Below are 16,146 nucleotides of genomic sequence, written 5' to 3' on the forward strand. Positions count from 1 at the left end.
TTTTCTTAGTCTGTTTCATGTCTTATGAAGTTGCATTCTCTGATGCTGATGTTCCTTGTGGTGAAGTGCATGACCTACCTAATTGCTACAATGCTTGTAAACAAGGTCCGATTGCGAGATTTTGGCAACTTGTGCCATGGGTCTGAGGCCGATCTCCCCCTCCCTTCCCCTCTCCTTTTGTTTTGTTTGTTTTTGTTTTTGTTTTTGTTTTTTTTTTTTTTTTTTGACAAGGCTGATCTCTCTCTCTATAGATGGGTTTGGTACATGAAATTATTTTCTTATTATTAAACTATGTCTCAGGAACGGATTATTTCGTCGTGCGGTGCTCAAAGCCTCATATTAAATCTAACACTTGTAAGTGAAGCAGATACCCCTCTACAATCCTAGATTGTCAATGGATTATTGATGGTCCTTTCCGAATCTTCTGTAGCATCCAAAAGGTGACTTCTGTAACTTGCCGGTTTTAATTCAATTATTGGAGGATGAGCATATAGAAACCTTATGTCATCTTTTGGGACTCAGAAAGGGCACTGTCACCCAGGTTATTTATCAGAAAACATCTGGTGGGTGCATTTCTCATCATTCGGCAGAGATCATCAAGAGTTGCCAGACTGCACGCAAGCAATTTCTCATGGGTTGTCGTGCGTGGGTTCCGTTCATCGCAAGCAGCTGCTTAATTTTCTAAGCTGCCAACCTTATTCCCACCCGGATTTCTCAATCCGTTGCTGAATTTTCTTAGTTACACGTTGCATGCATCACTCTCACAATAGTATAGTGTTGTTATTCAGATCTCGTGTTGATTTGGACAAAAACAATAAGTTGTTTATGTGCTTATTCCCTACGGATGTATGATTGCTTAACAATCTTGAAATTGGTTATACCTTTTCGAACATGTTTGGAATGTTTTCTTCTATTGTTGACAGGTATTCTTGTGGCACTTGCAACAACTCTCTTAAACCGTATTGTTGGAGGTGAATTGCGTTGGTCACATCTAAGCAGGGTTGCTGATGTCAAATTTCCATACTAAGTTAAGCCGGGCTTCTGGTTGTTTGCATTCCAAATCTTCGATTTACTCTGAGCATTGGCTACCCACATTTAGTGATCTCAAATGCATCGAGCCCTTTATCATTGTTAATGAAAATATAACATCATTTATCAAGCACCACTTGCTTCTAATTCCTATTTTAAATTCAATACATAAACTTGCTATTAAAACTTCCGCTTGCTCTAGGATATCTTTCTTGTTATATATCATCTCCCTTCGGTGGTGTCAAAGCCTAATTCTCTTCTGGTGTGAACTAGGTCCACACTCTGCACACCATACACTAGGACACAGGTTAATTAGCCTTTGGAGAGGATGACAGAAATGAGAGGTCCTACAGCTCTCAACAAGATCTTACAATGTTGCATGGGCATCTGAGGGGTTATAAAAGGTCGCGTGATTTCTATATTTCTCAAAATGAAAAGGAATAGAGTAGTCTTTAAAAGAAAAATGAAAAAAAAAAAAAAGCAGAGTAAATTTTTCTCCTTTTTTTCTCTTTTCTAAACTAGTCTTTAGCTTATTCTATGGGGCAGCACTATTGGAGTGTCAATGAACGAACGGGAGGTCACCCCCCGAAACCCAAAAAAAAAAAAAAAAAAAAAAAAAAAAAAAAAAAAAAAAAAAAAAAAAAAAAAGAAGAAGAAGAAGAAGATAAGGACCAAAAAAAAAAAAAACAAAAACAAAAAAGAGGAGGAAAACAGGAAGAAGACAAAAGTAATGCATGGAAATGAGAAGGATCCCCTTCAACTCTTGCTTCCGTGGCCACCATGTTATTCATCAGCATGACAAGGAAGATTGTTTCACTCATTAAATAGAGGATGTACAAATGAACAAAATAATGATGAAGACCTTTCACTTCAAAATAATGATGACGATCCACATGTATTGCATTGAAGAGAATAAAAATTCAGTTGCATGAAAATTTTCTTGTTGATCTCTCTCTAAGCAATTAGCTCACTGAGGATGCACTCATTTTTTAGCTACCATGGTGGAAGCAATGTACTAGCGTTTACCATGGCATCAATTAATTGTTTCTCCTCAATATGAAGCTTGATTGATCCTCTTATTCAATTCAAATTTACACAATTGAAATGCGAATCCGTAAAAGAATTTTGATGTAGGGGAAGAGATTAAGATAGTGTTCACAATGCATTCACCTGCTCTGCCACTGGTATATAGATGCCAACGTAACCAAAGCCCATTATGAAGAATGAGATGGAGAGTGGGAAAATGTATATGAAGTATTGATTTTTGCTGAAGGCGTAGTCATAATATGCACATGAAAAGAGGAATATTCCCATTGCAATCTCCAGGAAAAGGAACCTGTTAACAGATGGAGCGGTTGCCAAGCTTTAGTATGCATGGTTTTACTCTTGGTGAAGCCATGTAGCCACGTAGGGTGAGTCTTTCATGAAGATAAAAGTTTACATGCATGAGCAATGGTTATTAGCTCTTGACCACATGCAAGCGTGGTACTATAACACAGCAAAAGAGATTGTAAATAAAGCTTGAGATATATGCATTGTTTTGATTCAATCTTTGTCAAAAGAAGTTTGAGATGGTTGCAATATTGATGATTCAAGAAAGAAACAAGGAAATAACAAAGGTTCGAAGAATACCTTTCCCAGAATTTCTTCTGAAAATTCCTAGCAGCATTAACAACTGGTTTCGTCTTCATCATGTTTCCTAGTTTCTCTGTCACAACCCATTCATTTACTCTTCCAGCATCAAAAAGACCAATATAGACAGCTTTGCATCGGTGCAAGGACATGACATTCTCGAAAAAGATCCAAATCAAAGTTAGATGTAGAGAGCTGTGATAAAGAGGCAACTTAAAGTAAGCAAGCAGGAATTTAAAATAAAATCAATTTCTTACGAAAATGAAATACAATAAATCATTATAGACTAAAGGCCAGGTGGCTACTTTCCTAGCCTCTATTTCCATCAAAAATAAATAAATAAATAAATTGAAGTTGGCAAATAATTGATCCAGGTCAAGTAGAACTATGTTTCTGTTTAGCCAAAAAAAAAAGAAAAAGATTATTGACAAGCAAGATGTTCACAAAGGAAAAACATTGAAGAAGATTCAAACCTTGGGGTTCCAGCTGCATTGAGGACAGTAATTATTGTTGGAATATAAATAACTCCCCACCTTGGAATCTTGATTTCAGCGAAAAAAGTAGATAATGGAATCACCACACAGTAAAAGAAGAAAGTAACGTTATACGATACAATCCTTCGGGCAAAAAAGAAGTTGTAGACCAAAAAAAATTTCTTCCATATGGACACTTTCTGCAACAAAAAAAAATAAAAAAATCTTCAGCAAATTCATTAATCTTTCTACCAAGTGAAATGCGGATGTAATAGACATGGGTAAAAATAATATATGCACCATTCATCATTGTATGCATACATCCATCAAGCTTGTTGATTACATCTAGCTTCTCTTACAGTGGGTGAAACTGACCTTGGCCTTAATAATGTCCCAAGCCATTTTCTTAAATAAATTTGCAGGTCCACAAGCCCAACGGTGTTGTTGATATCGATAGGCCTTGTAAGTGCTTGGTAGTTCACTTCTAACCTGGCAGGTCCATATAAAGAACATGTGGGTATTAACAATTCAACATACAGCTTAACTTAAATTATGAGTTAATTAGGAAGTGCCAGTTATTACACTTAGTGTCTTTTCACCCATTTATTATGTAAAGAGATTAGTATTCCATTAATATGAAAGTTCGATTTACCTACGTCTGTGTATAAGGGATTTCCCAAAACATAATTCACTTATCTTCCATTCATGATTAACCCCTCATCACTGCATGTGCCTAAGGTATGATATGATGCTGTCCAAGGACCTAACTAGTCTGTTATGAGTTAGTACATTTTTTGAACTTTTCCTCTCTCTCTTTTGTTTTTTTTGCCTGTTATGAGTTAGTAGATTTTTTGAACTTTTCCTCTCTCTCTCTTTGTTTTGTTTTTTTTTTACTTCTTGTGTGTGATCATAGGATGTCATAATCATTTACTTCCTTGTGCCAAACAAATAGATACCTCAAGTCACCAATATATACAAATTTCCAGCCTGGAGAGTAGCTCTGACTGCCAAGTCCATGTCCTCCACAGTAGTTCGTTCCTTCCAACCTTCAGCCTCTTGTATGCTAAGATTCTCCAAACACCAGCAGTCCCTATATGTGGATGAGATTGTAGAAAATTTTTGTCAAGTTATATGGCTTCTAAAATGAGGACATCAATAACACTAAATGCTGTCTTGCTTTTTGTAATAGGTAAAGAGATAGCTAGTCTATTTTTTTTGTTAAAAAGATAGCCACTGTAGTTTATTTGAAAGCAACACCTAATAAGAACAGAGTTTCTAAATGAGTTTACACATATCCCACACATGAGATGATAGAACTAATCAGTGTGGTTTCACGATGCTGGTAACAAGCAATCATGGAGTCTGTGTTCACTGTATTCCATAAGATAATTAGCAAGAACAAACTTGACCACATGCTACTAAATATCACCTGCTTGACCCACTTCTTATATGTGTTTGTCTCATACGAATTAACTTATAGATTGATGAGTTGCCTATATTTAAAACCATCAATTTGGTAGCTTCTAATCTTACAATGAAGAATGCACCTTCATCATTGCTTCCTCATGGAAATGCTATCTTATCTATTTTGTGACCAGAGTTTGTCTTCTGTTCTTTATTATTAAGAAAAGACTCTGAACTTGGTGTTTTCATTTGCTGGTGTCATAAAATTTCACATCGACAACCGGATTTTGTAAGAAGAACCTGTCCTATTGTTAAAATTTTTTGAGCAAGATGACATTTTCAAATTCCATTCTATGTTAAAATTCATTCTAGAAATGGACGGCATACCATTGAAACCAAAGAATGCGAATGTTGATGAGCCTGATTGTTGCTCCACCTTGAAGTGGTAATTCAGTGACATCTCTTGTATCCTTGTCATTAGGCATTCATCAGCATTCACTGGAGATTAATAAACAAGACATTAGCAATTTTGGTGTAATCACATGAAGTCGATTATTTAAGAATGAGGTGGGTTCTTGTTCAAGACTTGATTCCAATGTTTCTCAAAATAGACTTTATTTCAATGATATAAATCTGACATCATAGATTGCTTCAGCTGGATGGTAAGTCACTGGCATGTCTAAAATGGGATACAATTAATATTAGTGCCATTGTTATGGTTCAAAGCTAAGTTATAATTTTTCAATAAACATGATTTTGTTTTAACAATTGTAGAAGATACAATACGCCACCAAGTATTTCCTATGGAAATAGTTCCAAAAAGATTTCCATAAAAAAGATATTAATTTCATCCGAATAAAACCTTTTTTTTTAAGAATTAGAATAGGAGAAAATTCGGTCAAGATCAAGCAAAACAGGAGTTGAACGCAAATCACTAGTATCAACACCCAATGACTTTACCAACTAAGCTATTTGGCATCTTTTATCTGTCCAAAATTTAACATTGGAAGCTATATTTTCAAAAATTTTAAACTTTAAGGATTTTAAACTAAATTTCTTTAACTACTCCATCGTGTTTCGGCTAGGAACATAATCACATATGACACCATAAACTTTTCATGAACATATCCTTGAGTGGTTTATTTTCTTGTTTTATAACAGGAGCCAGCTAGAATGCATTGAGTTGAGCACAACATAAGCTTACCGAACATCCATCGAGCTTGAACAAGGGCAATTTTAGGATTGTGGATGAGAAAAGGAATTGTTCGCATGAGAAAATCACATGAAGGCTGGTGATCTGCATCGAATATTGCAACATACTGACACTTCTTCACACAGTCAAGCTCCATAGCTGCTTTTAGAGCACCTGCTTTGTACCCATTTCTATTGTCCCTTGATACATAATGTATGTTCATTCCCTTCCTCAACCATCTTTCACATTCTTTTTGCACTAAATCCTGTGACTCAAAAGGCATCATATCATGCTCATGAAATGAGAAAGAAATACACCCTATGCATGATATAATTGACATTATTTGTTTATATTTTTAGGTGAAAATTCTTAAGAAAAATGTTTTGATGGAGTTCATAGTCTATGCCCATTTCTTTTCTTTTGCAATCATAGACACAATCTATGTTTTGTTTAGTTTTAAAGATAAAAGTCAGAATGCTTTCAAGAGGCAACAGTTGCACTATCTGGTTGTCCAAATAATGCAGATTGGGATAGCTCTTCCTTGATTAAATTTTGCAAAGATACTGTCATATGGAAGTGCTTGATGAGCTTAGTGAGAAAAGTTGAAGGGGTAGAATGGTATCACAAAGGTCTTAGGTTCGATGATGCGGTAGGAATGATGGCAAAATTAATTTATTGATTCCATGGAGTAGCTGGGTTTCAGTTTAAGAAATTAAACCGTGTCTTTGTCAGATTGTAATAGAGGTTAGCAGATTAAGTATTATAGGATCATATGGCGCTGCAGACTAGACTAGCTGAAGAAACTGAAACAACTCAACAATCACTATTCATCACTGGTGAACTATAACTAAAAGATGGAGCCACTATTTTCAAGGTACCCAAGCCCATCTTTCACCCAATATCAAAGGAAAAAATAATCTTCATAAGTACCCCTAAAATATTTAAAAGAAATAAAGACATCAACATATTTTGAACTCATGGTGGTGATGCATGGCGTATTTTTCTTTAACTATATTTTCTTTTTCTTTTCTTCTTTTTGTTTTTGAGAAATATGGTGAGAATGCCAATACCAAGGTTTTAACAAAGATCCTATCAAGCCGAAAATGATGCCAACCAGCTAAGTTAAGATGGCTTGAAAATAGAAGTACTTATCCAGAATTTTTACATGAAAATATTTTAGGTTCTACATGCTGTAAAAAATAGTATACTAATAATTTTCCAAAGAGAAGGGAAGGTAGATCGAACCCTAATTGCTGCATCAGTTGAATCATCAAGGACTTGTATAATAAGTCTGTCAGATGGCCAAGCAAGCGAGCATGCAGCTCTTATAGACAAATGGTAGACCTGCACAAATCTCTCAATTATAGCTACTAACTTTATAAATAGCATCAAAAAGTAGCATAAGAATTAGAATCAAGAGTCGGTAGTTTAAACAAACATTGCAACCAAAAGATCAAAATGAAAATGATAATTATTGAAAAAAAATGTAGCATGTTACATATATATTAATGCATTATAAGATGAATTTTTTTCTGAAAAAATCTGCCAGCAATTACCTTTTTATTAAATGGAATTAAATATTAAATCTAAAACCTGGATTGAGATTACATTTTTTTATCAGAAGAACTTGGTCAGTAGGAGGTCTTTTGTCTGCTGCCAACTGCCAACTTTAGACCCCCAAAGCAATTTCAAGATTGAAATTAGTTAAAAAAGAAAGAAATTCCTAAAATTAACCCTAAGGAACCACTTGTCACTTGCTCTCTGGTATACACCTTGCCACTTGGGCAAGAAGACGGGGTTCGGTTCTGAAATTGGAAACTACCTTTAGGGGGAAGGGGTAGGCATAGAATACAAACTAAAAGTTAGTTCCTTCTAATCTCAAAAGAAAAGGGGGAAAAACAAAAGAGATTATTATCATGCCCTAATTAGGCCAACAAAGTTTTCAAGTCAAGCATAAATGTACAAGCTTGGAAATCATACAACCATGCACCGTGTGGTGCTAGGAAATCCAAATTTGGTGGAGGCAAGGGACTGTGGATTCTCTATGCCAAACAATGATTGATATTGACAAGAGAAGTCCACTGTAGGCCAGACAAGTAATCATTTAGCTTGAAAAGTCAACTCCCTCCACATGGGCTAATCACTTCATGCATCATGGAGCCAGAGAAAGTGGGTATATTGCAAAGTATTTGGAGTTGTGTGTTTATATTATCTTCTCTTTTAAATTTGACACTAAATGACAAAGTTAATAACTATTAGCATATTATATAAATTGTTCATTTTTACATCCACCTAATGTTTGGATTAAATAATATCAAAGTACATGATTTTTATTGTTAGACATCATTTTATGATATAAATCATGTCCAAAAATTTGATTCTTTAATTGGGATAGTCAATTACGATTTGAATCATTATCCAAAATTTAACATTTAGTATATAGTCCAATTATATTATAAAGCCACATTCATCTTGATATCCAAAAATTGCTACCTGTTTTTAAAAGCATTATTGTATTTGCTTCTTAACTAATCAAAAGTAAATGTAAGAAAATGATCTTATTAAATCCGCCATATTATCTCTCCATGACGCTACCATATTTTATTGAGGGAACAAAGATCTAGACGGCCTTTAAGACTTTTCATTTGCTCAGATAACAAACAAAATATGGACAGGTCGCATGTCATACCAAATCTCCGATCTTGTAGCACGGACGTGGCCTTTGTTTCCATTAAAGCCGTCCTTTATGCAGCATCTGATGGTCCAACCGAGCAAACGTTCTTAAAAGTCCACACCAAACCTCAAGCCTTTAATAGGTGACATTACGAGTCCTTAAACCCAGCATTGAATACTTCACCTGAAAAAAAAGAGCTAAAGGACGACTTCCCAGGCTAAAGGACCCCGTGCACCAGTATATGGTACTGTAAAGGCTGTCACTCAGCCTCGTGACTCCACTTTGGCGTGACTTTGGACCACTCTTATTTCATTTCTTGATGAAAAATTGTGGACTTTCACCATTTTACTGAAAAGAAGGAATCATGATGTCGATTCGCAATTGGGAAAGGTTGGATCTTTTACTGATATGGAGATCATGTGATTGGTGATCGTATACGAACAAATATTTAAGACAAGATCTTCACTTTTCTTGTTATCGGACCGGAAAATATAAAAAAAAATTATAAAAATATAAGAACCAGATATGCATTCAATTTCACGTTGACTATATATTAAGTTAATTTTAAATATTTATATAAAATTAAAAAATTTAAATAATATTTTTTATTAATTTTTTTAAAATAAAATTTTAGACTGTGATAAATACTATCTGAGTATGTTTGATGTATATTTCATATAATTTACTATAGTACGAATCTATTAACACTAATCATAAGTTGATCATGATATCTATGATTAGATTTGAATGATTTAGATATTTGATTGATAAAAATATTAAATTATCATATTGATTATATAATAATAAGTTTGAATATATATATATGATATCTAATGATAATTTTTTATTAATTTTTTAAATAAATTTTGGGTTGCACGCATATGTTTGGAGTTGAGAGATCAAAATAAGCATTAATTGTCACTCTTGACATGACTTGCAAATCCCACAAAATTCGTACTATAATTTGACGCATTAATTCAAAGTTGTATCTAACCTAGATAGAGACAACAGTGACAAACGTATCGTGAGATTGACACCAAGGTAATTCAGTATTCTTTGATAAAAAAATAAAAAAAATATTTATTACATATAATATCATATTACTATTGTAATAAATCAATAAAAAATTAAAAATGAATGAAATACATGAGATAGTGTAGAATATTATTTATGAAAATAATACAATACATGATAATCAATAAAATATAAAATTTTTATTAATTATTATAAATTTAACATGATATCATTGTTGCAATGAATATTTTTTCGAAGAAACAATTACACACGAGCAACAGACTCCTAACACTTCTATCAAGAAAAAAAACAGACCTCCTAACAAGTTTCATGGGAATGTTTCCCTCCGTCGTGGGCTCGATGTCAATATCCATGCATGCATGATCCAACGACCACATTCTAATTCCCGTTGCACCACCTAACATTTACTTAGATCTTACGGTAACCACTGGCGGTGCCGAGCCAAACCTATTCCTTTTGACCCCCATCCCGGTCGTTATATCCATCCGATGTGACCCACCGAGCCCACTAAAGAGACAACTCGCCCTGGACACCCCATCATTTGTTCCATATTATATCCTTTTCTGAAAGCCGAGTCTCCCTTGCCACATGACTACCACCAGTCCACCGCAAGCTTGTGGCAGTATCAGCCTTACCCAAGTGACAAGTGGGGGGGGGGGGGACATCAAGTCCAGCACTGCAAAACCCAATGGGTTCACGTGCTTGAACCAATTACTCTGCTCCCTATGCCTCAACTCTTTGACACTCAGAACCAAACCCATACCTATGGAAGCTAGAGAGAGAGAGGAATGGTGAACGGTAAATGGTTAATGGGAGTTAAGTAATTAGGTACCTCTCTCTCATTAAACATGGGATTTGGACTAGGACCATGGGATAGGCTGAGGAGCCCAGCTCCATATCCCATGACAAGGGCTCCCATCTGTAGACCTTCTCCGGCGTCCGACGAAAGACCGCAACGTAGAGGCTGACGAGGGCCATGGACAGCTTCTCCACAACGAGCATCACCGACATGACGAGGCACGAGAGGACCGCGGCCTTCACGACCGGGACGACCACCGCCGCTCTCACCCACCACCATATCGACTCGATACGATGGAGCACCACGTCGGCCGATAGCGAGGAACAGATGTCGAACGCTTGGGTCAAGTACAAGGCCAGAGGGCGAGAGAGACGGGCTGCATTCGTTGCACCAAAGAAATAGTGGCAAGGCAGCCATTAATTATATAGTGTGTGAATAAACAATGTGGTTTAGAGTCAGAGATAAGAGATGTGAAGGACTGAAGGGTGTTTGAGTTGGGTTGAGTTGGTACCTTGGATGGCTTTGGCCTCCATCTCTCCTGCTCCACCGTGCCCGGTTTTCTTGAGAGAAATGTCAGAGCCAAGCAAATTAAGGAGGCCACTTCTTTAGGATTGGGTTGCGCTTTTGAACGGGCCAAATGAGTAAAATATGTATCCCTTGACCTCCCTTGCATTCTTACCATAAACAAGTGTGAAAGCTATACACATGGTGCTGGTCAGAATGGGGACCTCCCAACGATCGATCATATATGTATGCTAATATATACCATCTAGTGAGATTTATGTACACAGGTATATTAACAGTCCTTTTCTCGAGAAAATGAAAATATGGAATTTTTTCTGTACTTTTTCTAAAAAAATATGTCACATGATGTTCTTATAAAGGAGTAATTAGTTTATTGGAGATGTTCTCATACCAATGGAAGATCCCTACATACTATTTTTTAATATGGTTTCATATCTTTGGTAATCAATTGTGATTCACTCAATCCATCAATCCTGCCAAGATTCCAAGTAGGTTACCTTCATGGTGAAACATGCAATTAAAATCCTAAGATTTCTTGGTTACATCAACTAATTCATTGATGATAGAGTAAATGCCACCCAATGAGGCCAAGCAATGATGGAATAGCGCATATGGAGGTGCTCTGAATTGACATGGCAGCAATCTGACAACAAAGGACCTGTTCCCATTAACTGCTGTCAGATTTGTGCACTGTTACACGTATTCCAACGCGCCCAAGATGGATCCCCACGCCTTTCTTCACCGTCCAAATGGCGGAGATGAAGAACAAGAATCTCCTCCTTGCTCTATTCCTTCTCAAGGTTAGAAGTGGAATAAGTTGACCGACTTATTCGGATTAACTTATTCATGCTTCTCCTAATTATAAAATAAATTATTCTAAGCTGAGTTAAATGGGGTAAAGAAGTGCATAACGTCAATGCATCAATATTTATTTTACTTTTTAAATAGTAGTTAAATCCAGCAGTTTCAAATGCTTGCTTTGAAAAAAAAAAAATAATAATAATTGGATTAAATAATTTTACGTTCTCCTAATAAAAATATATAATTGATGAGGAAGAGGACAAAATGGTGCATGATTCACGCAGGTAGAAACAAAATAACTGGGTCCACCTACACCAATAATTGAGAATCTTTACAGCTAGGGACAGTACTTCTTTATTGTGTCAAACGGAGTGAAGCATGGTAGGTACTGCTAGGTGCCCCCAAGAGTACCACAACTTCTTGTGAACGCACGCTCACCTTCACATGAATTATAAAGGCCTACGTGCCATTCTCACCTTCATTAATTTTAAACTATTTAACAAAAAAAAAAAAAAAGGGTGCTACAGCTGGAGCAAGGTTTCTATAGTTATGTTGTTTTGATTAATCCCATAAAATTATGAATGACTATCACAACGTCTATAATACTTGTTATTTACTCTATTGTATAATTTCAGATTTCTAAAATGACACTAATACTTATTATAAAGGCACAATTTGTAATTTAGAGGATTAGCAGTTCTATTGTGGACCCCTTCTAGCCATCTTGGGTAGTTGGGACAGTATTCTACAATAAGATCCATCACATCCATGATGTGATCATGTAATTCCAATTTCTAGGATCATAACTGTTGGGGGATACCCACCGACCGACCGACCGACTGTCGGAAGGACCGACCGACCGACCGACCGACGGCCCGACCGACCGACGGCCCGACCGACCGACGGTCGGACCGACCGATTGGCGGTCGTAGCGACCGACTGACGGATGCCATCACCGGCTAATTATCGGCTCACGACCGACTGAGGATATGTCGGACGCACCTTTTCCGACCGACTGAGCCCAGAGGTCTGATTGCCGACTCATGTAAGACTCCCCGACCATCGGAGGGGCCCGACGCCACTCGGCTGGCCACCGACTTAGGGTCGGTCGGCTCCTCCAATCGCCGTACAACCGCCAGACCTTGTCAGTTCTGACAGCGACATGCGGCACGGCCATCTAGGGGCATTGTCCCGCCGAGGGCATTGTCAACCCTGGCGATTTGACGGCCACACAGCGACGTGACACTTTCACGACGGCTCTGACAGCCTACAGTGAGTTGACAATTCCTCACTTGTCTGCGCCATTAATGACGGCGCCATACCGCGCTCCACTATATAAACCGAAGAAGGCAACAGTGCAAAGGATCCGCTCCATCGCTCTCGCTTCTCGACTTCGAAACCACAGGCTTGCTCCTCTCTTCCTCTCTCTCTCTCGATCGAGCTCTCTGTCTTCATTTCACTGTTGCCCAGTCACCTCTCTGACTTGATCGTCGGAGGGTCCCCGTCGGAGCTGCCTCTGGTCAGTGCGGACTTCTCGTTTTTGCAGGTGCACGCTCCCCAACGATCGGGCGACGAGGCGATTGGCCGCAACAGATTGGTGCACCAGGAAGGGGACAGCATGACAAAGACAAGAGCTCAACGATCGAGAATCACCGGATCGGCAAGGCGCTCTTTCCGCCGGGAAGAGGCCTCCCCGCCACCGCCGGCGGCAGAGCCCAGCTCTCCACACCCCGCGGTGACCACGGAGGCGCAGATTGCGGCCATCGTACGGCAGATGACCGTACTGACGGACGCAGTCAAGAGTCTCCAACAGCAACCGGCGGCCCGTCTGATGCCCTCCAGGAGCAGCCGCCGGCGATCGCGCCGATCCCCGTCGCCTCCATGCGAGCGCCCCCAACAGCGCTCCCACGGAGAAGAGGAGGGACGACCATGGCGCGACGACCGACGGTCCCAGCGGCCCTCTCCTTCCCCGTTGGAACGGGCAAGGAAGGAGAAACGACCGCGCACGCCGTCGGCCTCCCTCTCAGAATCTTTCGGAGACTCCACTCCTGGGGTCTCCCAGCACCGACGAACGGACGACTACGAGCGTCGGTTCGAGGAGATCGACCGCCGACTCGCCCAGTTGCAAATGGACGGCCAGAAGTCTTCGAACGACGTCGACTTCCAGACCGCCCAACCTCTCTCCCGACTGATCCTCGACGAGCCGATTCTCAGTCGGTTCAAAATGCCGCACGTGGAGCCGTACGACGGCTCCACCGACCCAGTCGACCACCTCGAGGGCTACAAAGCTCTCATGACGATTCAAGGGGCAACCGACGCTCTTTTTTGCATCGGCTTCCCCGCCACACTCCGCAAGGCTGCCAGGGCCTGGTACTCCGGTCTCCGATCGGGAAGTATCCACTCCTTCGGACAGCTCGAGCACTCGTTCGTGGCCCATTTCAGCACCAGCCGAAAGCCGCCGCGAACGTCGGACAGCCTTTTCTCCCTCAAGCAGGGGAAAAATGAGACGCTCCGACACTTCGTGGCGCGATTCAACGCGGCCACGCTTGAGGTCCGGACCTCAACGAAGACATGGCTGTCTCAGCCATGAAGTGGGCCTGAGGGCATCCCGATTCACCTACTCTCTGGACAAGACCCTCCCCCGGACATATACCGAGCTGCTGGAGTGCGCATACAAGTATATGCGCCGGACGAGGGAGCGTCCGACCGACGCTTGGCCGAGCCCAGAGACCCGAAAGAGAAGCGGAGGAAAGGTCGGGAGCCCGCCGAACCCAGCAGGCCCCCGACCGATAGTCGGGTCTCACCATCCTGACGGATCCAAAAGTCACCCCGGCAACAGACTCCGAGGCCGGCACGCCCCAGGTATGACTCCTACACTCCTCTCTCCGCTCCCCGTGCGCAGATCCTGATGGAGATCGAGGGGGAAGAATACCTGCGACGGCCTCCGCCTCTGAAGGCAAAAGGCCTCGACCGTCGGAAGTACAGTCGATTTCACCGAAGCCACGGCCATGACACCGAGCAGTGCATCCAGCTGAAGGATGAGATCGAAGCTCTCATCCGTCGGGGGTATCTCGACAAATTTCGGAAGGGTCCGCCAACCCAACCAGTTGCCGATCGACGACCCCCGCCGACTGAAGAAGCGGCGAACAATCAGCCGACGGTCGGAGTCATCAACATGATCTCCAAGCGGCTGGGCCCGGGGACGTCTGCGGGAGGGGAGCCGACGAAAAAGCTACGCCCGGACGACGTAATCACCTTTACGGAGGACGACGTTCGGGGCATCCAAACTCCCCACGACGATGCTGTTGTTGTGTCGGCGACAATAGCAAATTATGATGTAAAATGAATTTTTGTTGATAATGGAAGCTCAACGAATGTTTTGTTTTACTCGACCTTCTCCCGAATGCAACTGTCAACTGACCGACTTAAGAGGGTCTCTGTGCCCCTGATCGGCTTTGCCGGAGATGCCGTCACGACAGAGGGAGAAATCACCCTGCCCATGACGGTCGGCACCAAACCACGGCAGAGCACGGTCCACCTAACTTTCGCGGTCGTCCAAGTTCCTTCGGCCTACAACGCCATACTCGGACGGTCCGGATTGAACGCCCTCAGGGCGGTCGTCTCGACGTACCATCTCCTTGTTCGGTTCCTGACCAAAAACGAAATCGGGGAGATGCGCGGAGATCAATAGCTCGCCCGATGATGCTTCCAAATCTCCGCTCAAAGCGACGAGTCAAGGGGTTCTCTGACGATCGACAAGCTGGACCAACGGGAGGAGGAAGAATGAGGTTCGCCGACCGAGCAGCTCGAGGCGATCCCGATAGGAGAAAATCCTGACAGAAAAGTTTGGGTCGGGTCCCAATTGCCCGACACCGAACGATGCCGACTGACGGAGCTGCTGAGGCCAATGCCGACATATTTGCTTGGTCGGCGCAGATATGTGGGCATCCCCCCAGAAACAATAACCCACCGACTCAACATCGACCCGACGATGAGACCGGTGAGGCAGAAGAAAAGGTCCTTTGCTCCAGAAAGGCAGAGGGCCATCGACGAAGAAGTGGACAAGCTACTCGAAGCAGGCTTCATTCGAGAATCCACGTATCCCGATTGGCTCGCCAACGTCGTCATGGTCAAAAAAGCCAACGAAAAGTGGAGGATCTGCATCGACTACACCGACCTCAACCGAGCCTGCCCAAAAGATAGCTTCCCGCTTCCCAAGATCGACCAGCTAGTGGATGCGACGTCCGGATTTCGACTGCTCAGCTTCATGGACGCCTTCGCCGGATACAACCAGATCCGGATGGCGCCAGAAGATGAGGAGCACACCGCGTTCGTGACTCCCAAGGGCCTCTACTGTTATCGGGTGATGCCCTTCGGACTGAAGAACGCCGGCGCCACCTACCAGCGACTCGTCAATAAGGTCTTCAAAGACCAGATCGGCCGCAACATGGAGGTATACGTGGACGACATGCTGGTGAAAAGCACGCAGATCCCGGACCATGTTCAGGATCTCGAGGAGACCTTCCGCACCCTTCGACGACATTGAATGAAGCTCAACCTGACCAAGTGTGCTTTTGGGGTG

The 16,146-nt window shown here is 41.3% G+C and overlaps 1 protein-coding gene across 1 annotated transcript; it reads right to left on the reverse strand.

The window, feature by feature from the left end:
• Positions 1 to 1,869: 1,869 nt before the first annotated feature.
• On the reverse strand, positions 1,870 to 11,022 carry LOC105048857 (glucomannan 4-beta-mannosyltransferase 1). The gene is given in 13 exon segments (XM_073261374.1): positions 1,870 to 2,365; positions 2,662 to 2,856; positions 3,135 to 3,334; positions 3,510 to 3,634; positions 4,092 to 4,124; positions 4,127 to 4,195; positions 4,198 to 4,224; positions 4,926 to 5,036; positions 5,743 to 5,995; positions 6,976 to 7,074; positions 10,272 to 10,294; positions 10,297 to 10,614; positions 10,750 to 11,022. Coding segments are annotated over 13 exon segments (1,656 nt in total). The 5' UTR covers positions 10,772 to 11,022; the 3' UTR covers positions 1,870 to 2,184.
• Between the last annotated feature and the right edge of the window lie 5,124 nt (positions 11,023 to 16,146).

This window comes from Elaeis guineensis, chromosome 7 (assembly GCF_000442705.2).
Source record: "Elaeis guineensis isolate ETL-2024a chromosome 7, EG11, whole genome shotgun sequence".
Classification (NCBI taxonomy): domain Eukaryota; kingdom Viridiplantae; phylum Streptophyta; class Magnoliopsida; order Arecales; family Arecaceae; genus Elaeis; species Elaeis guineensis.